This window comes from Protopterus annectens, chromosome 4.part1 (genome assembly GCF_019279795.1).
Source record: "Protopterus annectens isolate FY-2018-M chromosome 4.part1, PAN1.0, whole genome shotgun sequence".
NCBI lineage: Eukaryota > Metazoa > Chordata > Ceratodontiformes > Protopteridae > Protopterus > Protopterus annectens.
This window is the reverse complement of record NC_056734.1, coordinates 811,311,867-811,338,463: the sequence shown is the minus strand read 5'-3', so window position 1 is coordinate 811,338,463 and position 26,597 is coordinate 811,311,867. Positions and strand designations below refer to the sequence as shown.

Below are 26,597 nucleotides of genomic sequence, written 5' to 3'. Positions count from 1 at the left end.
ACAGCAATGTGTATGCATCAGTATGCATCCATGCTTTCTCTTGTAGTAAGATGAAAGTAGTACATCAGTCATTCTTCCTCACCTGGGTGGTTCTTTATAAACAATTCCATTATCAGTCAGACTAATGCCATTAGAGAAATGTAAAGGGGAGTTGTGCGGCTCTTTACTTTGAAAACCATGCACCCACAAAAAAAAAACATATTCCAGAGTTTAGTACTGTCACTTTTTAAGGCACATGCACCTTAAAACTAATTTACTGTTACAATGGTAAGAAATACTACAGAACGGTAAGAAATACTATGTACCCAGCACTTAATGATTTTCAAATGATACTTAGCAGAAGTATAAAGCCAAGCATATTTTAATGTACCACAATTAGATATACACCCTTTTAAATTATCAGATTTTTTCTCCTGGCTACAAAAGGACATGGACTATGTTGTAATGTTCGTGTAGTAGAAGACAGCAGGTAGTAGGGGGTAAAGCACGCAGTGAATGTGGACAAAATCCCAGAGACTACAGAGGTATTGCCTTTACTTTTTGCATTGACCCATCCACAGACATCCTATCTGTGCATTTGATTAATAATATTTTAAAATTTACATTTAAAACTTTTAGTTGCCAGAAAAGAAGACATAAAACTGCAGCACATAGATGGAGAACAGTGTGCTTTTTTTCTACACCTGTCTAAATGAATTCAGGATATGAAAAGTTAACATGGGAAACATCCACACTGCACTTCTCCTTCAACAGCTATGAATCCAATGTCGTGGCTGCCACTGATGAATACTCCTGATGGTGGTGAATGTCTATCAAAAAGAAAAAGAGGATGAAGGACTATTTGGCAATGATGGCGATAGCTTTCGACATCTCCAAGTTCCAGAGAAGTGGACACTCACATTTGGCACTGAGTACAATTCATAAAAACATTCTGGATCACTGACACTCTTCTTCTATCAAGCATTAATCTGAGTGTTTGTCTTCTGTCTGTTTAAAGCATTGAGGTATACATTCACGTACGAAGTCAAGAGATCATCCATTTTGTATCCCTGTAAAAAGATAATAATTATGAAGGAAGGTTTAGAAATATGAAGAAAGTAAACTAGCATTTGTTGCAAATGAATATTGTGATGTTTCCTTACACAGCTAACAAATCTGACAAAGATTCATAAAGCATTCAGCAAATGATTCTTTAAAATGGAATTTGCCAGAAGTATGGCAGCCAGCAAGTTTTATTTTTATTATTTTGGGTATGCATGTAAATCATACCTCTCAACCTCTTAGTGTAAAAAATCTGGAAAAAATAATATAATGGGGTACAGAGGCACAAAAACAGAGACAATGTTTAAATACTTCTCTTATAAACTTAGAAAGTTGACAGAATAATATGTTTTACACTAGGAGTCATTTTCTGAATGGTACGAAGTCTGAATCTCAATTGTCTGTCAGTATTTAGTGCCTCCACTCCTTAATAATTGACCTGAAAACCAGAAAGCGTAAGGGTACAATCTGAAAATATGAGCCCAAATCTGCACATTCTGTGAAAATCTGGACAGTTGAGAGGTATGCTGTAAATTGTAGCATGGAAAAATAAACAAATATTTCCCCTTTGTGTTCAACAAAATTATTATGATTATAAAAATATGTGTGACCTTCATTAAGTAATTGCAAAATAAATAAATAAAAATAAATAAAATCAATTGTTTATTTAGAAAAGGCCCTATCTTCTTGTACCAACCCATTTTTAAGTAAGTAACTAACTCTTAAGTTATTCCTTAGGGTAGGAAAGGCTGTTTTCGAGTGATATATTTTTGCAGGCACATCTGGCCCCACTTTCATGAAATACTGCTTCTAGGAGTCACTCCCCAGAAAGCAGTCTATGGAAGAAGCCACTATAGGTTGAAATAACAGGTGCAGACAGAGCTCTGTTTTAAGTAGTAAATACATAAATGGAACCAACCATAACAATGCAAACTGACTGAGTCTTAACCTGGAGACTTGTGGAAAAGTTTTTCAAAACAGCACCACACTTCTGAATTCTTTTAGTACTGTTATGCTGCATGTGATCTTATGAATTAGGAATATGCTTTACAAGTCTTTTACCATATTATTAATTAAGAAGTGGACAGTTGCCACCGAATTGTCAAAATGTTTATTTCCTTTGACAACATGGCAGAAAATGAACATGGCTTTGTATCTCATGTTTTGTAAGAGAAAGTGGAGTGTGAAAAAGTACTTAAGTGTCGGTAAAATACAATGTTTCCAAAGTGGATAGGCTGCCTGAATATTTATAAAGTACCACAGTCCTGATCTAGTGCAGTCCCATACTGCATTGATTCCTTAAGCTGAAGTAATAGCTGTTTTCAGATACTGAACAGGGAATCAGATGCCTTCCCAAAATTCTACCATTTTGTGGTACTGGCCTTCTTACAGAGACTGGTAACAAAGCAGAGACTATGTTTGTATGGAATATAAGGAAAGGAATACTGTTTAAAAAGCAAACTGGCTAAGCAGTGATTTCTAGAATGGCCAGTGTGACATGAACCATTAATACAGGTTTATGTTTGTCTGTGTGTGTGTGTGTGTGTGTGTGTGTGTGTGTGTACGTGTTTGTGTGAGTGTGGGTGTGTATGAGGATGAGTACTGTTTTAGTTTGTCTCCGATTTCATATTTATATTTTAATTTGTAAATAGCATTTCTACAAAAGCTCCCTGACAGGTACATCCAAATGACACATAAGGTATCATGATCAGGAGAGTAACTGTCAAATAAGGGTCCAGCAGGAGAAGTAGGAGGATGGATATGTGGTGAGTTACAAAACCATGAAAGAGACAAAAGGAGAGTCATAGCACTGTGAATGGGGGGAGGGGTTACAAATGAAGAACACAGACAAAGGAAGGAAATGCCAGCTAAAAAACAATCAGAGAGACAGAGACAGTTTTCTGCATTATGGGAAGGGATTAAAGTAGAATGACAGTACTGTTTCTGCAACAAATTATCCAGACAGAATGTTGCTGAGTTAGAGTGGATTTCTGGTAAAGAAATGCACTTGGCTGAGGTGGCTGCAGTGGTGGCTAATAATACAGAGAGAACATTTGAGAAGGCCAACCCATTTAGGTTCTTAACCTTGAATTTTTCTTCTGCTCCTTCTTCCTCTCTCCTTGCACTTTACTAAAAAAAATTGCACTTTATTTTGCTTTTGCCTCTTCTTAAAAGTACTCAATTGTATTTATTCTGCTCCATTTATTACTGCTTGGTAGTAGCCTGATTAAATTGTAACTGTTACTCTAAGCCTTTTGGTTCAAGCACTTGGGCTCCAGACCAGTTGTTTTACATTAAGAAGGTTAGTGGTCTGCACTGTTATGGGAGGAGAGGCTAGATTCTGCCCTTCTGAGCTGGGAATTTCTGGTTAAAGGATTATTGTGCCTGCTTATTTGAACCATTTCTTTCTGAAATTGGTGCGCCTTGGTTGCTGTAGCATAGACTAGAGTCAGGCATTCTGAATCTAGTTTTGTTTGTATAACTTGAACACTAATCAAGGCCATCTCTTTTGGAGAAGGCTCCCCTGCACTCTAGTGGCAGGAGTGTGCAGTTAGAACTTGTCTGATTGAAGACAGCTGGAACAGGGCTCAGTTTTGAGCTTTTTTACTGGTTAATTGGGTAAATTGTTTAAATCAGTTTGCTCATTTTCTATTGTTATATAAAAAAATTGCACTTTATTCATCTGCTTTTACTGTATTTGTATTTCTTCTTACTTTATTACTTTATTTTGTTTTTGCTGCTTGTTCTTAAAAGTACTTAATTGCATTTATTCTGCTGCATTTATTACTGCTTGTTAGTAGCCTGATTAAATTGTAACTGTTATTCTAAGCCTTTGGTTGAAGCACTTGGGCTCCAGACCAGTTGTTTTACATCAAGAAGGTTTGTGGTCTGCACTGTTGTGGCAGGACAGGTAGCTTACATCCTTCTAAGTTGGGAGTTGCTGATTGAAGGCTTAGTGTCTGTTATTCTAAAAGAGTATTAGTTCTGGTTTAAGCACTTGGACTTTGGTCCAGTTATTTTACATTAAGAAGGTTTGTGGTCTGCACTCTTGTTGGAGGAGAGGGTAGATTCTGCCCTTCTGAGCTGGGAGTTTCTGGTTAAAGGCTTATTGTGCCTGCTTATTTGCACTGTTTCTTTCTGAAATTGGTGCGCCTTGTTTGCTGTAGCATAGACTAGATTCAGACCTGCTGAATCTAGCTTTGTTTGTACTAATCCAGACCATCTTTTTTGGAGAAGGTTCCCCTGCACCCTAGTGGCATGAGTGTGCAGTTAGAACTTGTCTGATCGAAGACTGCTGGAACGGGGCTCAGTTGTTAGATTTTTATTGGTTAATTTGTTTAAATCAGTTTGCTCATTTGCTACTGTTATATTAAAAAATATATATATATACCCTTTATGCATCGCTGCTTAGCTAGGGTTAAACTATTCCCGGCCCCATAAAGTCTGTTCTTCAAATTTTCCCTTAGAACGAGCCAGTTTTTTAGTTTTAGCACTAAAATCTATTTCTTTGAGCTCAGCACTTGTTCAGAAGTCGTGGTAAGCACTAAATAAGCTATGAATTAGTACAGCACTCAACTTTCCTCATTTGTCTACAGGAAAACAGTTTTTAGTACTTAATAAATAAGCACCTATCCAGGCATGTCTAAGGGTCAGCTCCAGGTGTTTTCTCCTGTCTACCCGATGAATCTGGGGATCTTGGGGCAATGCAGCAATTGCTTTATGTACACAGACAATGCTCCCTTCCTACCACCTAACACTACAACCTGTGAGAGATGCACTTATACAGAAAAACTGGAAGCAAAATTCTCTTCACACAAGACTGGACTAAACAGTCAAGAGGAGAAGGTAAACACTTGCACCACACCACACTCATCACATAGTCCCTCAAAACCTACACCACCAAAACACACACATAGAGACACGAAACACACACCTACATTTGTGGTGGCTCTCAATAAAAATCTGCTCAAGCAACAGAGACCTCCAAAGCAGAAACCCAAGCAATCTCCACCCCCCAACAGAACCCAAATTGTGACACTCAACCACAGCCCATAAGGCATAGCAACATACCCAAAACTCTAGTCATAGGTGACTCTATAGTCAGGCGCACTGATGTTCCACTCACCGGGCTAAACAAGGAGAAAGTTACTGTCAGCTGCCTGTCAGGTGCCAGGATCTGCCACATAACACACGCACTCAGGTCACTCCACAACAAGTACAAATATGACTCTGTCATTGTCCATGTTGGTGTGAATGACCTGAGATGTACCTCTCTGGACTACATGAAACGAGACATGGAGGAGCTCTCCGATCTTGTAGCCCAGGCAGGTATGACCCTAGCCCTGAGTAGCACCCTGCCATCACCCAGAATGATACCACAGTACAAGGACAAAATGATTGACTTCAACAATTGGCTAAGCTTCTGGTATCATTCTAAGGGGATCCAGTATCTGTCTGCTTGGGATGACATGATCGCCAGATCATGATGCTTTGCTAGAGATGGCCTGCACCTGTCACCCTTGGGATTCCGGATACTGGCTAAGGCTCTTGCCACCCCTATAGTATATTTTTTTAGGCAAGGTTCAAATGACAAATTCACCACCTTAACAGGTACAAGCAAGCAGAATCTGAGGGTAATGCTACTCAATGCTGGAAGTCTAAACCTCAAAATGCATTCACTTGAGGCACTCCTTAAAATGGAGAACATTGACATCTGTGCTGTGATAGAGAACTGGTTCAAGGCTCCAGATTACCAGGCTATAATTCATACCATACCTTTCGGCTACCTAACCAGGACTGAAACACTAAAGGCAGAGGCGTGTCCATATTCATTAAGGACAACCACACCTCCAGGCTAGTTGCTCAGCATAATGCATCCGAGATTATCCAAGTACAACTAACTCTGGGCAAGACCACAATCCAAATTGTAACTTGCTACATATGCCCCAGGATTCCCACTCCTCATTTCTAGATACAATGGAAAATATTAGGGTACAACCCAACACCCTAATAATGGGTCATTTCAAATACCCCAGCATTAACTGGGAAAACTACTCATGTACCAACTCTTTTACTCAACATTTTCTGGAATTCATAAATTCCAGTGCCTTGGATCAATTTATTCACATCCCCACCAGGGGCAGCAATATCCTAGACCTGGTCATTACCAACATGGGTGACCAGTGTTCCACACCAGAGGTCAATTCCTTGTTGGTCAGATCCGACCACAAACTAATCACCCTAGACATCCACATCCCGTCCCCACCCCCCATTAGGGAAACCACCGTAAAAAATTTCTCCAAAGCCAACTTCATGCTTCTTAAGACAGAAGTGGCAAATGTCATGATATCCATGCAGACGGACAATAGAGGTACGACTGCTGAATCCTACACAAATGCACTTTATAAGGACTTACACGAGTGCATGGATCATGCTATCCGTAACAGAACCAAGATGCTATCCTCCAAAAAAAGGAAGCCAATCTTGTGATCCCCTGCCATAAACAAACTTTACAACAGAAGAAAGAAACTGTTGCAAAAAAGAGTAAAATCCCATGATTGGAGAAACTCCCTGGTTAACCTCAGTAAGTAGATGAGATCCCTTATAAAATCCTTCAAAGCTAGTTGTGAAAACAAAATCACCATTGATTCTAAAGACAACCACAAAGCATTATATAGCTATGTCAAGAATCTCAATAGCAACACTCAGATCTGCTCTGAGTTACAGCACAATGGCACTAAATATACAGAACCAACTGATATTGCCAACATAATGGCAGGTTCAGTGCTAAATTTACCCCCCCCCCTCACCCTCTAAAGGGCCCATCTCTATACTGGAAGATTGCAAAGTTCTTGTAATCACGGCTGCACAGGTAAAAAACACACTCCCCAAAGCCAAGAACACAGCATCCATGGTACCTGACAACATCCCAGGCTGCATTCTACACGAACTGCAGAATGGACTGGCACCCCACCTAAGCACCATGTTCAATCCTAGCCTCACCTCAGGCTTTGTGCCCATTGAATGGCACACAGCAATGGTTATCCCACTCCACAAAGGGGGAGCCACCACGGACCCCGGGAACTACTGCCCCATTAGCCTAACAAGCCTGGTCTGCAAGGCCATGGAACATATCATCATGGATCTTATACACAAAGACATTGGTAATCTCCAAACTCTGGACCCCACCCATTTTGGGTTTGTAAAAGGCAGATCATATCTCTTAAACCTGATGGACGTCTTTGAAGCAGTCACCAAAGCTGCAGATGAGGGTAAGGTGGTTCACACAGCCTATCTAGATCACTCCAAGGCTTTTGACACCATCCCCCAGTCTGGAATTATAGATAAACTCACTAAACTAGGTATAAATCACTATGTCACAAGATGGGTTGCCAACTGGCTCACTGACAGAACCCACACTGTGAAAGTAGCAGACTCCAAATCCGACTTTAGACCAGTGACAAGTGGAGTACCACAGGGTTCAGTCCTGGCTCCTCTACTGTTTGGTATCTACTTTTCTGAAGTACAGGCTAACACAGAAGGTCTTTGGCTAATGAAGTTCGCAGATGACTGCAAACTAGGAGCCATAATCGAAACTCCTAATGATGTGGACATCCTACAAAAGGGTATCATGGAGACGGATGCCTGATGTCAAAGCCATGGACTCAAGCTTAATGTCAAAAAGTGCATTGTCATCCCCTTTGGTAATAAATCTGTACCCATGAGCTACCAAATAGGTGGTAGTCTGCTTAATGCCAAAAGTGTGATAAGAGACCTTGGGACACAGGTGGACAGTAGTCTGAACTTTGATATTCACATCGCCACAACAGTCAGGAAATCCTTCTACATGGCACACCTCATCACAAAAGGTTTCTCATCCAGGAAAAAAAAGTCATTGTTCCCCTCTACTCGTCACTTATTAGAACCATTATAGAGTACAACACCCCTTTTGGTATGTAACTCACAAGACATCTACAACAACTGGAAAGGATGCAGAAATACCTCACAAAGAGGATTACCGGCCTCAAACAGATGCCCTATGCAGACCGTTTCAAAAAACTCCAGCTTTACTCCATTGCATATCACCTACTCAGAGGCGATCTCTGCCTATCATACAAAGCTATATCAAACCCAGAGCTGTTGGGCATGCTCCACTTAAAGAAATCCTAATCCCTCCAAGATACACGCTCTAGGGACCTAAACCTTGTCACTACAATAAACAGAACGTGCTGGAGGGATAGATTCCTGTCCCAGAGACTTCCCATACTGTGGAACAAACTACCTATCTATATCAAACAAAGCTCCTCATTAGAACTCTTCAAGAAAAATCTTGATGATTGGATGGGAAATAGGAAATTTACCCCGGGGATCACCTCTGTGGCTCTGCTCGACAGGAGCACAGGAAAATCATTTTCTTGGGTGGCGAAAGCCAGGGTACCTTTTTGGCTAGGCTTATATAGGCCCTAGGGCCAATAGCCTAGTACATACCTATGAACCTATGAAAAATTGTGTAATAGTTTATCTGAACCATTTTGGTTTCAAAATCTAGTTGCAACAGTGAGCACATGATGGAAAAGAAGGTAAAACTTACATAAGGAGCACTGTTTTATCAAGAGTTTTACCTTTTGGAAAACATTACAGGTTGGTCAGTCAAATGATGCACTGCAGACCTAGTTAAATGTCAGTCCCATTCATGGACAGTGGATGTTAGCTAACAGGTGTAGTTAAATATTTGCATCAGTCAGGGGATAATAAAGGTATGATGGCAGGCAAATGTCTGTGTGAAATGTGGACAATGGAATCTAGATGACAGGCCTTGTTTATATCACTCTGCATTCAACAGGTGGATGAGAAAGTGGGTAAACTGAATGCATGACATATTTATTTGGGTTACTATCTGCTTTTGTACAGGCTTAAAAATATGTTTTCCAACTTGTCAGTCGTAGATTTAGAGATCTAGGGAGCAAACTCTAGATCTAGTAAAATCGTGAAATCCCATGTTTTAAATGAATGCCACCTCTATAGTTCAGTCGGACCTGTATACTAAGAGTGTGAATTCATTTGTTAGTACAAAACATACATTTGAAGCTTAAGGAGACAGGAGCAGAGCTTGTTACTGCAAGCTCTGCATTCCATTACATCCATTGTTAACCCTCTGAAACATTAATTACAAGGACTGCTGCAAAGACTGACAAACTATAACAAAAGTATCAAAAGAGTTTTGGTTAAGGAAAGGTTCCCCTTAATTAGTATGCAACCATCCACTGCGTCATTAGCTGGGGCTTGAAATCAGCTGTGTTTAAAAAACAAATTAAGGAGGGGAAGTGGCAAATGGGGAGGGAAAGATGAGAAGACAAGCACGCCATTTGTCAATTATAAGTGTTGGATTGCACTGATATGACTGCAGTAAAATAGTAGGAGAGGTATATAAGTCAACATCTGTTTTGTTGACACACCTTCATCAACAAAACAGATGGTTGACAGGCATACAAGTCTGCACAGTCCCCAGAGTTAGGGAATATTCACTTTTCCTGACAATGTGTGATCTCGAAGTTAGCATGTATAATTAGCAGGATATATAGGAGCCACACCCACCCATATAGGAGATGGAGGTGGTTTGCCCCCTACATAAAACGTTGTTATTTAAAAATACATAGCCATGTATTTAGACCAAACAAATGTTACCCTATAATTAGCAAGGGGTATGGCGTACAAGGGGCCCTGCAAAAAATTAGTTTTACTTTTTGTTTTTGATAATTTTATTTTCAATTTAAAATGATAATTCTTTCTTTCTTTGCTTGAGCATTCACTGATTGATGAGATATGCGTGTGTGTGTATGCGTGTGTGTGTCTGCAAAGATTGAGAGAGAGACACACTTATGTTATAGTACACACTATGCAAAAGAAAATATAGAATAAATGGTGTGGGAATAACAGTTTGCCCTAATCAGGGGCTATTTATAATTCTTGTTTTCCCATGTATATCCTGCTCCACGTGGTAGGAAAAATCTATACATAAATTCATTCAGCAGATTCATATAGCTACATATGGATAATATATATTCCTTTCTCTATCAATTTCATTATATGTGGAGAAGTTGGCAGAAATGAAACTCATGCACTCCTTTAGATGGGCAGATTATTATCCCTCATAATTAATATTTTTCTTGGTTTGTACAGAGCCTGTAGCTATACTTATCTCAGTCTAATAGCCTCCTATACTATGGCTACAGCCCATTTTAATTTAGTCATTTCACTGGGTGAGTGAACTAGTCCTCACACCCTTTTAATCCATGACCTGGAACACAAGGGCAAGAGTAAATGCAATAGATATGGACAGTTTAGAATAGCCAGTTAAGCAAAATGTTTTGGGGATGTGAGAGGAGGAGTGTCCAGAGAAAATCCATGCAGCCACAAGGAAAATATTCAGACTCCACACAGACATGGCTTTGGCTCTGACAAAGGCTCATTTAGTTTCATTCATTCATTCACTTTTCAATAACCACTTGAATATATCTCAGCAAGCAAGGGGGTAAGATAAAGAACAAGCCCTGGATGGCCAGTCTGCACACTTAATAAATGACATGATTGCCAGATCATTTACCAGCGGGCCTTTGGTATATGGGAGAAATGGGGAGATCCCAGCAAAAAATGACACAAACAATAAGGACAGGCAGACATGGCAGAGCGGCACCCCAACTGGGAATTGAACCAGAGAACTATCAACAGTCCTCCAGCAGTGCTAACCACTGCACCACTTCCCTCTCTCAGCTTCCTATATCATTTTGTCCTTATCTTAGAACATTCAGCCTGCTACAGAATGAGGTGCTCCTGCTAGAGATGATGGCAGTTGCTAATAAGTAGATTTAGAGATCAAAGTAGACAGTGTAGGAGTGTGACAAGACATTAAATAGCATTCTTTGTTTCTTGTACCATAACTTGAAACAGCATTCAGTAGGTGGTCACTGAGCAGCCATTGGGATGAAGTGCTGAAAGTGATCATACATGGGCAGATTATAGATGGGACGAAATACAGTGAATGGGCCGTACTGTAAATGTTGGGGAACTGAATGTACAGCTTATCCAGTTAGATCTGGAAATGAACAGGTAGGAGGGTCAAGTTGTCCTTGTGTACTTTTTTTAAAATCTGATTACAAGTCTGAGTAAAATAGTGCATAGGATGGCTGAACACAAGCTGATGATTTATTATTTGAGTAAACAAAATCTATGGTCATGGTTCTTGGGGAAACAACTGCAGACATGGCATGTGAAAATTGCATTTATATTTATTATAGAAGACTTAGAGGGGATTAATATTGGTTTGTATGGATGTTGAATGGAACCCGCGGTGGTGGTGCTGCGGTAGCATTGTCGCCTCACAGTTAGATGTTGTCCATTCGATTCTCAGTTAGAGCGTCTTCTGTGTGGCGACATGCGTGAATGGGCATTCCTTCATTGAGGGTTGTGTGTTAGGCCTGGCAAGCTAGCACGTAAAACTCTACTGCCAATCATTAGCGGACCGGAGTTTCGCTGTGACGACCCCTAACCGGGAAAAGCCGAAAGACACAAAACAATGGATGTTGAATAGCTGTATTTAAGGCCTTCAGAGATCTGTGATACAGACAGACTACTAATAAATTTTAGACGTAATGAAAGCATATATCTGCTTCTGTGAAACAGTGAACAATTATTTGACAACACTAGATAACAATATTAAAGAAAAATATTAAATACAGTTGACATTTTTAAATCTAGATTAGAAGATTTTTATATTCAAAAAAAGGTGCATTGTTTGACATGGCTGGGAGATGGAAAATTATGCCTCAGCTGTGACAACATGATGATACTACGATGATGATGATGTGGTTTACTGCCTTCTCATACCTGAAGTTCAATAAAAGGTGATGTTGCTCAGCATTGTATCACTTAAAAGGAACATCACCATTACTTGGAATAACACTCCAGAGAGCAATAAATAAATACATAAAAAAGAGTTGCAACGATGCATTCCCATATCGAGTTTGGTGCACACATAGTACTACAGCTGCACCCAGCATGCTCCTAAGACAGTGATGAAGTTTGTTCCCCCCCCATAGGCATTGCAGCTGTACGTGATTCCCCAATTTGCACAGTATGCTGAGTCACAAGGCAAAGTTATGGCAACATCATCTGGAGCCTTAATGAATTAGCCATTGCCATGACTATGGAGAATTATGGACAACAGGTGTACCACCATCCCTCCCTTCAGTAAACTACAGCAAGCAAATTCCAGCTGCTGAGGTACTGCTGTTGACATATAAAATACAGAAAGTGGGGGATTGGTGACGTAGTACATACAAGCACCACAAGAATAATCCAGATGTAGTGAGATCAGTCTGTACCAGCTGCTGCGACATGCAGTCTCAGGAAAGTCAAAATCCTTTACTGTACACCTTTTGCTTAATCAAGCTTATGTATAATGTACAGAACTTCTCTGCAGTCGGACTCACATGGGTTCGAGATTGCATAGGGGGGTGAGGGGCTGCATGATACATTTGTATGAACTGCACTAGATCAGGACTGTGGCTAGGCAACATCACATACATTCCCTGTAAGAAAATGTGCCCGATATTTATGAATATGGTGGCGTATTTCAAAGAAACTTAGAGCTCATTTCATGTAAAGTGTCATAGATGCACAGAATGCAAAGGGCATGCTGAGCATTCATTATCATCTGACTTTTGCACTGGTTACTTGTAACACTGCCTCTTTACCCATTACAATAATTGACATGTTCTTCCTGTGAACCTTGCCATCTCAATCTACAGACTTGGCATTATGAATGAAGGCTGTTGTGTTCCAAGTTCACTGCTTGGCTGACTTTGCAGCAGAAACTATGAGGTCATCAGGCATTTTCAAACTGCACCCCCCTTAGTTAGCAATTATCTGGCAGTTATCTCAAATGAAGGAAAATATAATTAGAAGTCAGGGGTGATCATCCATATTTCATCATTTCACATATTTTAGCTATGCACATCATATTAAGCAGAAATAATAAATATGAGGGACAGCTACATCGAGTTTATATATAACAGTAGGATATGCAGCTACCTTTTTTTTTGCAAAATCTTATATTTATACTTACAAAAAAGTTCAAGAAAAATTACATCAGCACTGCTAACTGAAGCAGTCTGCATCTGTTACAAAATCTGCAAGCTGCACTTAATTTGAAATGTCAGATTCTACTGGCAGGGTCCTTTAAACTTGCCCGTGAACTGCCCCCTCTTTTTATCCCTGCTAACTCAGCTGACCCTCTCCTCTAGCTCAACATGTAGTGCTTCCGTTACCATATCTAGCTTTTCTGCCATCCTGTACCCCTCTACTCAAAATTGAGAACCAAAAGAAAATTCTTCTGCTCTCTGCAATAAATTGAAGTACAAAAATAGTCTTTCTTGTAAATTGTAGCCCTTCACTTGCTACAAGTGTGACAAATGGCTTGTTAGATTATAAATACTACACATGGAGTGCTGAAGGATTTTAGCCTTGACAGAGAATGCAGTATCAGCAATTCTGAATGCTGGTATTGGCATCCTAAAACATGAAATGATGAAGTGCTTCAGCCCCGCCCACAAATGAAGTACTATTGCTGATTGGCATCTGCCAGTTGCACTCCCTGACACCTTGCACGAAGCTGCTTTCTTTGTCACACCCTAGCTATGCGTCTGCTTGTGTTACCTCTTCTTCTTCACCTACCAGTGTGTTTGCATCTTAACACCATCCGTAACATATATTTTTCCCTTCAGACAAAGATGTTGTTCTCCTGCACCTTACAATATTAATTCTTCAGCAGTTAATTGTATTTCCTACTGTATGCCCAGTCTTGCATCATGTCAAAAGTACATATGAAAGGCCATATAGATTCTGTCCTAAATTGCATTTAATAGTCACCATTTTCTCCATCTTTACCTTCAATTTCTCCCTTTATCTATGTGTTCCATGCTGTCTTAGATCTATACCTCATTGGGTCCACTCAACACAAGATACTACAATAATTCATTTTGTGGGTTCACAACTCTGTTTATGAAGAAGGCTTTTGAAGATCTAGGGACTAATTAGTCCCTACAACCAGCTTCCCATACCTTTTATCTTATACTGTCCTTCTTGTTTAAGAGGACCCATCAACATCTCTCTGAAACAATTTAATTTTTAATTTAATTCAGTTAATTCAGATACTTTTCAGCTACAACTCAGACAACAAGTGAAAGGGTAGCTGCAAAACATATACTGACAACTTAGTAAGTGAGTCACTCAGTGTATTTTATTTGGGGATGGGGGCTGGAGGAAATTGGAGTACCTTGAGAAAACACATGAAGATACAGGGAGAAGATGCAAAACACCACATTGGCACTGACTAGAGGTCATTATGGAAACCTCAAATTTGGGAATGTGAGGCAGTTATCTTAACAATAAGCTTCTGTGTTGGCTGGCTGCATCCATATCTTACCCCTCAACTTCTTTTGAGCAGCTCATATTTTACCCCTTACCCCTTCTTTCAATACACCTTTCTGGTGACTGTCTTCTAGACATTTTCCAACAGCCTGATGTCTGTCTCCTTGTATAGACTTCAGAAATGGATGTAGGACACAAAGTGTGCAATGGACAGGACCTCAAATAGCAAGAGCATTACTTCTTTGCTCCTAAACTTTATCCCCTAATGATACATCCATTCTGCCACCGCCTTCTCACTCTACTTCTGGTCGTCCATTTCATATCTGATTAACATCCTCAGATCCTTTTTCATATCTCTTACTCTGTTTCACTTCCCCATCTGATGCTTAGTATCATGGTTGGATCCTTTTCCTGTCAGTTTCACTCCCCCATCTGATACTTAGTATCATGGTTGGATCCTTTTCCTGTCAGCTCCACTCCCCCAGCTGATACTTAGCATCATGGTCGCTGTGGCCCAAGTGAAGCACATTGCATTTGCTTGCAATAAACCTTAACAGCCACCTTTCTGCCTTTTTGATCAGCACTTCCAAATTATTCCTTAGAATCTTCCTCCCATCCTCCTTTGCTAAATGCAAATGTATGTCATCAGCAAAGAATTAGATCCTGTTTACTGTTCTTTCAGATATGTCTAAAAAGGGGACTAAAGAGTAATAGACCCAGGACTGACCCCTGTGGTACTCCATGTGTCACTTTATGTCTGACACTCCTCTCAGGGGTGTGGCTGGCATAATAGTTAAGCTCTTTACCTCACAAATACAATGTATGGGGTTTTATTCTGGTCTCTTGTTCCTGGCAAAACATAGCATTAATACAATGTAACACAAGTGGGTTGGACTGCATGGTTAGGCTTATAAAGGCCCTGGTGATCACTAGTCTAGTATAAACCTATGAATTTATGAACTTTTAGCAATGCAAAAATGAGATCTTCTGCCTTAGTCCTAGCCTTAACCCCTCCAGTTTTCCTAGCAGTTGCATGTTCAGGACCATTCTATGGACTTGGGAAGTCAAGGTAGACCATGACTGCCAGCATGTGTGCCCCAGTCATTTTGTTTTATAACAAAATCATAGCACTACATCAGGTCTGAATTGACATTTCCTCCTGTCCATGAAGCTGTAGTAGTTGTTTTCCATGAGCACATTGTCAAGTAGGAAAGTAACCAACATTTCTCTCAGGACACTCTCCATAACTTTATCATTCAGACTAATAGGACTGTGATTCCTTAGATTTTTCCTGCTCTCAACCCCCCCCCCCCCCCACATAGATGAGTACTAAAGTTGCTATTTGCTAGTCCTTAGGCACTTCTGTAATGATCAGTGGTCAGCTGATCTCTTCAGGGAATCTGTCAGCACATTGCCAGATTCCTGAGGGACATGGGAGGCATCCCATCTGACTCTTGTGCTTTTTCCTCTCTAAAGACAGACAGCTCATAATCCACCACCTTGCTTTCTATCTTGCTGTGTGTGTCCACTGTTCTCCCTGTTTTTTCCTACCTCTGTCCCAACTTGGCACCCTTCCCTGGCTTTCCTTTATGAAGAAAGAATCAGCATTTTCATTCAGCACTTCTGCTTTTTCCCAGTCTTTTGTGATTTTCTTTTCATCTTTGTCCCCATTGGTGATTCCCTCCTCCCAACTCCTTTTCAACTTGCACCTTTGCTGTCCTCACCACTTTTGTTGCCTTCTCCTTGCCTCCTTGCACTCTGCCTCATCCACTAACCAGTCCCAACCATCTACATTTGGTATGCCATATCATTTTCCCTAATTGCTAGCTGCCTAATCTTATATGTAAGTAGACTGCACGCTTCTCTTTTTGACTCCTACACACTCTCATCCATAGCTCTGTGCACTCCATATGGACCCACTTCCTTAGCTTGTTTACTCCTTTAGATTTCCGATAGTCCTCATCTTCTAACTCACCTTTAATCCCTTCCTCAAGCTCAGCATAATTCATTCTCCTAAAATCCCACAATGTTATCCATTTTTTGCAGTATCAGCACCTTCCCCATCTAAACTATGTAGCAACACGATCATTGGCAGATAACAGCACATTCATCTTAATATCCATGGCTACATCTGCATTGGTTAGGCCCATATCCTTTCTGATATAGTCCTGCACTAACTGGCTGACCACTCGTCACCCAACATCTCAGCACACTCACTGTCTTTCTGTCCTTAAACTTGGCATTTCTCAGTCTGTTGCTAGACTATTCAGATTACCCCATGAGTATAACCATCTTCCTCCTATTCTGTTTATTTATTCTCTCCTCCAGTCTCTCATCCTCATCTCTTTATGTGACCAATACATTATATCAGTCCAACAACATGTCCACTTACACTAGGTCTGAATTTGCCTGCTCTCTTCCCCTTTATATGGTGGTGTTCTTCCTCTACAATATCACATTTAATGTCTTCCTTTATATAGGTTGCTACTCCACTTCCATCCCTCCATTCTTTTCAATTCCTGAACAACATGCTTTCCTTTCTTTGTACCCAGACTCGTTGTAAAGCATGATAATATTAGACAGCCATGATCTGTGTGATGCTTGGCTGTTCCATTACTATGTTCTGTGTCTTTCTCCCTTTTTGTATACTGCCTTAGTATCAACCCCTCCCCCTTTCCTGCTTCTGTGACACCCTTCCCCATTTCAACTTCATTTGCAGGAAAGTTCACCAGGATGTACTTTTTCAGCCCAGCAATGAATACCACTGTCCCTTCACGACTAAGATGGATCCTGTTACTAGCATAATGCTGATCTCTATGCCAGTTCTCCCTTCCCATCTTCCTACCAGTCTGAAACCCTTCTCAAGTGCCATAGACAGATATTTTATCTCTTAATCTTTATCTCCCTCAGTATGTTGGCTGTTGGCTCAGAAGACATGTCTGAGAATGTTTCTTCCAATCCCCTATCCAGGTGTCTCTCTGCAATCTTCCTATCCCTGCTCACTTCCATCCTATGATCATTAATGCCTACATGTCCTGCAGTAAATGTACCCACTGCTTCCCCTTGGTGACCATGCTGGTCACCTCATTCTTTGACTTATAAACCTAAATATAACTATGCAGCAAAGTATAAACAGATGTGAGGCAAAGCATGCTGAGGGGAGTGTATCTGACAAAGAAGATGAATTCAAAGAAACAGAGCTCATTTATTTACTGTACAAGTTGATGATTAGAGCATATTAAAAGCTCTGACCACAGTTCCAGAGGCCACAAAGAACAAAAAGGGCATCAGAACTGTGGAGCATTTGCAATAAAGGGCCACTAAAATGGTCAGAAGTATTGTGTGGAGACTGGATGAAAAATGGTCTAAACATGCTGGCTGTGTGTACTGTGGAAAAAATAAAGGAGCGGAAGAAAGTTAATGATATGGATTTACCACGGTTGTATTGCAGGAGTGGATTAAATATATGATAAGCACAATTGGAATTCAAGACCTTGGTATGTAATGCAGCCATAGAAATTTTAAATAAGCAAAAACATTGCTGATGTTTTTTTTTTTTTGCGGGGGGGGGGGCTTTGCTCCTTCACAATTCTAACATGGGGGCTTCACTTGCCAAATCCCACTGATTTAGCATACTAAATTTGAAATGGTTGTACTTCAATGAAAACAGAATTCTGTGAGATGTGGTAATCTTGATCTTTTTATATAAATCACTTATTAGTAGTTGCCATTTACAGTGCTGACCACTGGTGTCTCAAACTTCTGCTTGGCACCCACTTACCACAATATCAAGGGCTTAGTGAATATAAAGTTAAAATGACAACACATGCAGTGAAGTAGGGCATGAGCAGTGGCTAGAAAGAGGAAGAATTATCACAATGCCAGCAGTGACTGGTGACTTCCAACTGGAGGGGCGGGGGCTGCAGGAAGTAACTGAATTGGTGAAGCTAAATACAATAGGGCAGGTCTGTATTACAGCAGGTCAATAATTATTACCTATGATCAAACAAATGTGGTCATTCATTTTCATGCACAGACTGCTTCAGTACAAACCCACTCATTATATACACCTTAGATGTCTATTTATTTATTTACATTTGTAAATGCCTAGCCAGACTCAACACTTCGTGGCTACCCCCTTAACGACTTGTTTCCCCTGCACTCCCGCAGTGCCCTCCTTTACTTTCCCCTCATTCTGGAGCCACACAATCCAGAAAGATTACTTTTTTATTACCTTTTCATACTTTGTCTTACTTTTAGCACCTCCCTATGCTTTTAACACTCTGTAACTGGCCAAGATTCCACTGTAATTTCAAGTCTGGAGGAAGTAACTACATTAAGAAAGGTGTCTGCTAGGACTCCAGAAGTCACAGAGTTGTAGATGCACTGAGATGTATATTAGATTTTTTTTTACTAACTTTTGACTTAATGATAACCTGAATAAAAAAATCATGAGTGAGGAAATATATTCAGTCTTTCTGGGAATTAGTGTCTGCCTTCCTACTCCTCCAAAAAGACAGTTACCGTCTGTATACCACTCTGGTGTTAGAATGAGATGAAAAGTAAAATAAATGGCTAGACACATATTATACTGCTCTGGGTCTGGGAGAAGAAATCAAAGCATTTGCATAAAATCCACAAAGAGAAAAGGATTCCACATAGAAAGAATGAAGAGCTAAAAACCCAACAGGCAAACCAAGTGCTGTTATAGGGTAATACCACTCAGTGCAACACTCTGACAATGTTCGTTTGCTATCACACACATTCCACCCCCCCCAAATAGCTACTTATTGAATGCAATGATGTTGCTTGATTTTTACAAAAAGTAAAAAAAAAATATGCACACTACTTCTGCAACGCCAGAACAATAAATACTTACTTTCAACAAATGACAACAGTTTCCATCACATTTATCCGCAGACAACCCCTGCATCCAACAATTAAAAGCCAACTTTATTGACTGACTATGCCTCAGATATCAAATATAATAAAATAAAGACAGCAACAATTAGACAAAGTGATTTATTTTAACCCCCCCCATTCACAGATGTGATCCTCAGTTATTTCCACATGGACCGCTTCATTAGTTTGTCCATGTTTGCACAAGCACTTTACTGACACCAAAATGAAACATTTCCCCCATGACTCTTTCAGTAGTATATCCACATCTAAACCAGCACTTCACTGACAGCAAATGAAAAATTTCCGCTGGAGACCCCTTCAGTAGTATTTCCATGTAAGCACAAGCACCCAAATAACACACAGTGACTCCTTCAGCAGTATATCCATGTATGCTCAAACACTTCAGTGACATCAAAATGAAGCATTCCCCCAATGATCCCTTCAGTACTTTGTCCATGTATGTACAAGCACCAAAATGAAACATTCCCACAATGATCCCTTCAGTACTTTGTCCATGTATGTACAAGCACCAAAATGAAACATTTCCCTCAATGACCCCTTCAGTCATTTGACCATTTCTGCACAAGCACTTCACTGACATCAAAATGAATAATTTTGCCCCAACAATACCTTTAGTTTAGTCCATGCATGTATACTCACTCCATATTTCTCTCTGTCACACACGCGCACACACACACACACACACACACACACACACACACACACACACACACACACACACACACACACACACACACGCGCGCGCACGAGCGGGCGTGCCACACACACACGCATTCTTTTTTTTTTAGAACTTTTTATTCATTAGCAGCTGAATATGGATTCCTTAAGTGAGTATGCCATTAATGATTTGCTAAAGCACAAATATCTTGTTCAGTGTAATAAATGTTATGTATATTTTAAAGGTAAATCCTGATAACACTGGTGATCTGCATTCCTCATGTCAAAAGTTGGAGGATTTTCTTACCATTATATGTGGTGGTGGTGCTGCGGTAGCGGTGTCACCTCACAGATAGACATTGTCCTGTTTGATTCTCAGCTAGAGCATATTCTGTGTAGGGACATGCGTGAACGGGCGTACCTTCGTTGAAGGTTGTGTGTCAGGGCTGGCAACTCGGCATGTAAAAATCTACTGCCAATCATTAGCGGACCAGAGTTCCGCTGTGGTGATCCCTAACAGGAAAAAGCTGAAAGACACGACAAGACACGATTAGTAGTAACTCTAGACTTACTGATGACAGTTGCACTTGTGCGATTGGCACAGGCTGGAGAGCTGTTGTTACATATATCAATGACTGGACTGATGAGATAAATAATGTTAGGCAAAGAGGACATAGAATACATTTAGGAAAGGATGTGCCTATTATTTGCAAAGATCACTCAACCCCTATGAAAAAAGACAATGTCCCTGACAACTTTGGAATTGGATACAAGTATCTAGCAATCTGAGGATTCGGAGTGTTTAGAAGAAAACAAAAAAGAAAGAAAGGAAGAAGTTCACAACAAATAACAAGGAAGAAAAAGAAACTGATAGATATCTGTAAAGAGAATACGTACTAAAAAGAACACTACTTTGTTATGTAACACACACATTACAGGGAATAACTTTTTTTTTATCAGAAAACCTTCACCCTACAGAAAAAGGCAGCATTTTTACAAAAGAGAAGGTAGGAAAAAAGAGACAAGGGGCAGCTGAAAAGTAAGAAATCTAATCTGAACATGGAAGGAATGAAGAGCATTTCTATAAGAAAAAAGATGAGAAAGGCAGATGATGACAAGGCTCAAGTTGTGGATGTACAAAGCCAACTGGATGAGAATTGTATGGTTGCAAATTTAACACACAATGAAAACAGTGAGATTAATAAGACTAATGGTGATGAAGATCATTCCTTTGTAACAATTGATAGAGAGGATATTACTGAATTAGAAGTTAAAGATTATTCAGATGTGGTCAGAAAATAACTTGTAATGGAGATTCAGTTTTTAGAGGAAATGATACTTACATTTGCATAGAATATAATGACCACTGCAGAGTGTTATGTTTGCCAGAAGAATGCCTTAATGTAAGGAAGTATGGATCTGTTTTTATTCATGTTGGTAGAAATTATCTCATCCACAAGGACTCTCTGACTGTTGGAATGGAACTTGCAGCTCTCTTAGATAGCATAGTTTGTACAGGTGTTAGGGTGTATTTTTAGCAAATCACATATAGAAAGGAGAGTCGGTCATAGTGGATGAAAAGATTTTTGGGTAAATACCTACATGAAAAATGTACTGTTTTAAAAAATGGAAATATGTACAGCATCACAGGCTAATTTTGGGCACACGTGTTCAGGCAGGATGGTGTGCATTTGTCAAGATCAGGGAAAATCATTTTTACAGTAGATATTTTGCAATATTTGACAAATGCAAGGCCATGTCAAAAATGTAACAGTTCACAGATAGCAACATTTGATGTACAGCTGATGTTTGTTAATGCTAGGAGAATTAATAATAAAGTTTTATTTTACTGGAAAATTTGCTAATTTCCCACAAGATTGACGTTATTATTTGTGAAAAGTGGTTACAGAATAATGACTGGAAATAGTCCTGTCAGGATATACATGTTTTTTACTGTAACAGATGTTCTAACAAAAAATCAATTGGAGGTGTTATGACAGGGAAAAATATAAGACCTGTGATTATTACATTTTCAATGATAACACCAATACTACAGACTGTAACTGTGACAATAAAGACAATTCTGGTACATATAACAATTGTTGGAGTGTATAGACCTCCAAAGTTAAGTGCTGATGATCTAGAGGAATTAATTTATTTCATCACTGATGCTATTTGTGATGGGTTTACCAGACTATCAGGCTCGTCTGGGGATTCCAGCAACCAAGCACAGATTATAGGAAGGCGTGCTATAGGTGAAGGGGTTGGTCTTGCTCCCGAAACAAACGTTTCCAACAATGGATGCCAGTCGTTTAGTTCGAGTGAAAGAAATGGAACTTTTACAGTAGTTTCAGATTCTAACGGAGGTGATTTGATCAACAATTTGTTTTCTAACAGTTCGAATCCATTTTCAGATGTCAAAGACAGTGTCGGCTCTTCACAAGTAAGTAATAACAATGTTTGTAATGAAGACCAAGATTTTGAACTTTGTAAAGACAATATATTCAAACTAGAATGGTTGGCTACTAAGATAGCTTCTTTACAGTTGGAAATTTTGTATTTTGAAGAAAACATTAGGCGTGGGTGTGTCCCACAAGGCCTAAGAGTTTTCAAGTTTGCAAACTGTGTTAAGCAAAGTGACTTGTTATATAAAGAACTAGTGGACATGTTTAACACAATTGGGATTTCCCTTATGAAGTCTTTGATAGTTCAATACACCAAAGATATTTCTGTTATGAAAGATGAACTAGAGATTTTAGACAAAAACATCGTCTTCTCCTAGTTTTTCTTTCTTTAACACTTTGTATTGCAGTATCAGTGTTAAAGTGGATCGACACAAAGCATCAATAGTAGTCAGAAAACAGGGTAAGCTTATTAGAGATTTACAAGCATACTCTAATGGGACAACATATCCTCTTAAATTTAACAACAACATTCAAGGTAGGAAATATTTTTAACCTACAATCACCAAAACTGTCGTTAATAACACCAATAGCAGTAATAACAATTCTGCTGCATTGACTGACAATTCTGACTGCCCTGACATTACTAGTAATGTTAATACTAAAGGTCATTCTACTCAAGTATCTAACAATAACAAAGGAAACAGCAGTAATGATTAGGGTCCTTTTTTAGTGGACTCCACACGGAACAAAAAGACTCCCAAGTGGACACAACAAGTGAACAACAAGAACAATGTGAAAGGGAGGAACTGGAGAAAGAATTGACTTTTGACATAGAAGTATTGAATCTGACTGGTGATACACTGGACAATAATGTTATTTCTGTTTTGAAAAAATGTTTTTCCTTTGTTCCTACTAATGCAGTGAATATTCCTAGACTAATTGTGGATTTTAGATTATACCTCAGGAAATTGAATCTAAGCTTTATTTTTGATAACATTCCTAATGTTCAAACTGTGACAACTGTGTTTAAAAAGAACAGCACTTACAATCCAGCTTTAAATTCTACCATTCAAATGTTTGGTACACTTTGTGAGAAACAGTTTAGAACTATGAAACGTTACATGTTTGATTCTAATTTGCCTGAAGAGGAAAGAAGGGCTCTGTTTAATTTAAGTAACAACAATGAAGTTAGAGTTATGAAAGCAGACAAAGGGGGTTCATTAGTGGTTATGAAGACTACTTCTTATGAACAAGCTATGCTTTCTTTACTTGCTGATGACAATTGTTATAAAGGAGTTAGCAGTGACTACATCCTCAGCTGCTTTAAAAATTTGGATACTATTTTATTCGATTTATTTTGTGATATCAGCATAGACTTTGATACTTACAGGTTTTTACAAGTGGAATACCCCAGAATGGCTGTGATGTTTGGTGTTCCCAAAGTACATAAAAATCATACCTGTCCCCCTTTTAGGCCTATTGTATCTGCATCGTACTCTAAGACGGAGCACATTTCAGTTTGGCTTGACAGCATCTTTAATCCACTAGTTCGGAAATCTAGGTTTTATTTACAAGACTCTTGGCATTTACTAGAATTGTTAAATGAGTTTAATGTAGCAGATGTTTTTTGTTCTTCTTCTTTTTATTTTGCAAGTTTAGATGTTACTTCATTATATACTAGCATAGATCAGGAGGTTGGCCTGGAATATCTGAGAGAATATTTGACAGAGTATATAGCCCTTGAAAATGTTATGGTCAACACTGCTTGTATACTTATGGAGTTAGTTCTTACCAATAATTTTTTCAAATTTGGCAAGAGATTTTTTCAACAAATATCTGGGGTAGCTATGGGTTCTAGAGTAGCACCTTCATTTGCCAACATTGTCATGGCCCTTTGGGAATTGAAACATCTTTATGTGGTGCCTTTTGTAGAAATATTTTATTTTAGAGGCAATACATAGATGATTTAATTTTTTTTTGGAAGGGCAGCTATGACAGTTTTTTACTCTTTGTTGAGCATCTTAATAGTAGTACTACCTTTTTGAATTTTACTATTGGTAGTTTTGGGGATTTACATCTCACTTTTGACATCAACACCCTGAGATTTCAAAGTCAGATATTTAAAAAGAATACCTTTGTCAATCAATATTTACACAGAGAGTTTATATCCTGTTCATATGAAAAGTGGGGTTGTCAAAGGTCAGTTCATACGACTCAGTAGATTGACCACTGAACATTCAATTTTTTTAGAAGTGGTAGATGAATTGTTAAGCTTTTTTCAACAAAGAGGTTATGATTTGAGCTGGCTTTGGAAGATAGTTCAGGAAGTTAAACAGCTTAGAGTGACTTCAGCACATCCAATTTTGGACAACAATGTCACTCTAAGGGTTACATCTCACAGTGTTACAAATAATGGATATACGAATTTTACGTTAGCTTTTCCTACACCTATTTGTAATGAGATGAGTGTAATAAGAAAGATTCTCATGGAACATTGGAAGGTAATAATGGGCAATACGGAATTAGTCAAGATTTTAGGTGAGAAAGCATTTTTTTGTTACAAAAAGGTCACTAGTATTAAACAAATTCTAGAATCCAAGAGAAATCAGATCACAAGTTCAGTGATTTGTTCAGGTGGAAGTTTTTCATGTGGTAGATGCAGACAGTGTAGATACACGAGTAATGTGTCTAGCTTAGAATTTAAACATTTAAAAAGAAAGTTTGTGGCTAGAGCGCGATATGATTGTAGTAGGACCAATGTGGTATATTGTGCAACATGTGATACATGCCAAAAATGTTATTTTGGGAAAACTATTAGAGCATTAAACAAAAGAATTTATGAGCATAGTTTAGCCATAAAGAAAAAAGATGTCAACAATGCTCTCACTGTTCGTGCCACAGAATGTGTTTTGTCTAAGAAGTTTTCTTTTTTTTGCTTTGGAAAGGGTCGACACTGACTTGTTCTCTGGGGACTACAAGACACTTTTGGAGTGTAAGGAAAGTTTGTGGCAAATATTGTTAATAGCTAATGAACCTCCTGGCCTCAATGGGGCAGTCAACATGAAATGTTTTCTGCAGATGGCCAGAATTAAATAATTGTATAAATTCAATTTTTATTTGTTAATTTATATATATATATATATATATATATATATATATATATATATATATATATATATATATATATTTAAATAATTAGATTATATGTTGTCAGAAATATGTACATTAATCATTTGATCAATATTATTTATTTTTTTAAAAAACATTTGAATATAAAGGTTACTTTAAGGTTTTTAAATGGAAAGTCATGTGATTTGATATCAAGTGGTATTTAAGCAGTTTGTAATTAATGTAATGTTTGTTCTGATGAAGCTCATGTGCACTAAAGTGAGTGAAAGCGCTTAACAAAGTTACTCTGGTGGTCCTGTGGTTGGATTTCTTGTCTCAGTTGAGTTCTTTCGGTGTCATTTTTTTATTTTGTTTTTGGTCTAGTTTATGTGAGTTTTGAATTCATTTATTTCTTGCATGAAACACAGGGGGTAAGAATAATAGTGGCTGGGGACTTAAATTTACTAGAAACAGACTGGAATAATATTGATTCATCAACATTAGTAAGGAAATTATTCACAGCATATGTTCAGGAGCAACATTAGCTTCAGATTGTTAAAAAACCTACCAGGGAGCAGAACATACTAGACATTGTTTGTTTTGCTAAAAAAATGACTGTTACTTCACATCAAGTTTTACCAAAATTGATGTGGTGTAATCATGGGATTATAAAGGTTAATTTGTTGCTAGATAATTCTGCCAAACTGAAATCTAAACCAATGCACAGAAGATTAATTACAGATTACATGGAAGCAAAACAGTCACTATGTAAAACCTACTGGAACCATGCATTCAATGGAAAAACTGCAGAAAGAATGTGAAATGTTTTGAAAGAGAAATTCTTTGAGTAAAACAAAAATCAAAAAAATATTTAACATTAGGATCTAGGCATACAACATCAGGGGGATATATTTCCATAAGAACAAGATATTTGATTAAGGTAAGAGACAAAAATATAAGAAATGGAAAAGAGGTTGAACTACAACTTTGAAAACTGAAATAAACAAGCTGGACAAAAATTAAGCATAGTGTGAG

General features: G+C 38.7%; 1 protein-coding gene across 1 annotated transcript in view; it reads right to left on the bottom strand.

Moving 5' to 3' along the window:
• Positions 1–956: 956 nt before the first annotated feature.
• The window catches only part of LOC122801314 (unconventional myosin-VIIb-like), a 148,044-nt gene continuing 122,403 nt past the window's right edge, over positions 957–26,597 (bottom strand). The window contains exon 6 of the mRNA XM_044070858.1: positions 957–1,049. Coding sequence (XP_043926793.1) covers positions 957–1,049 — 93 coding nt within the window. The remainder of the gene's footprint in view (positions 1,050–26,597) is intronic.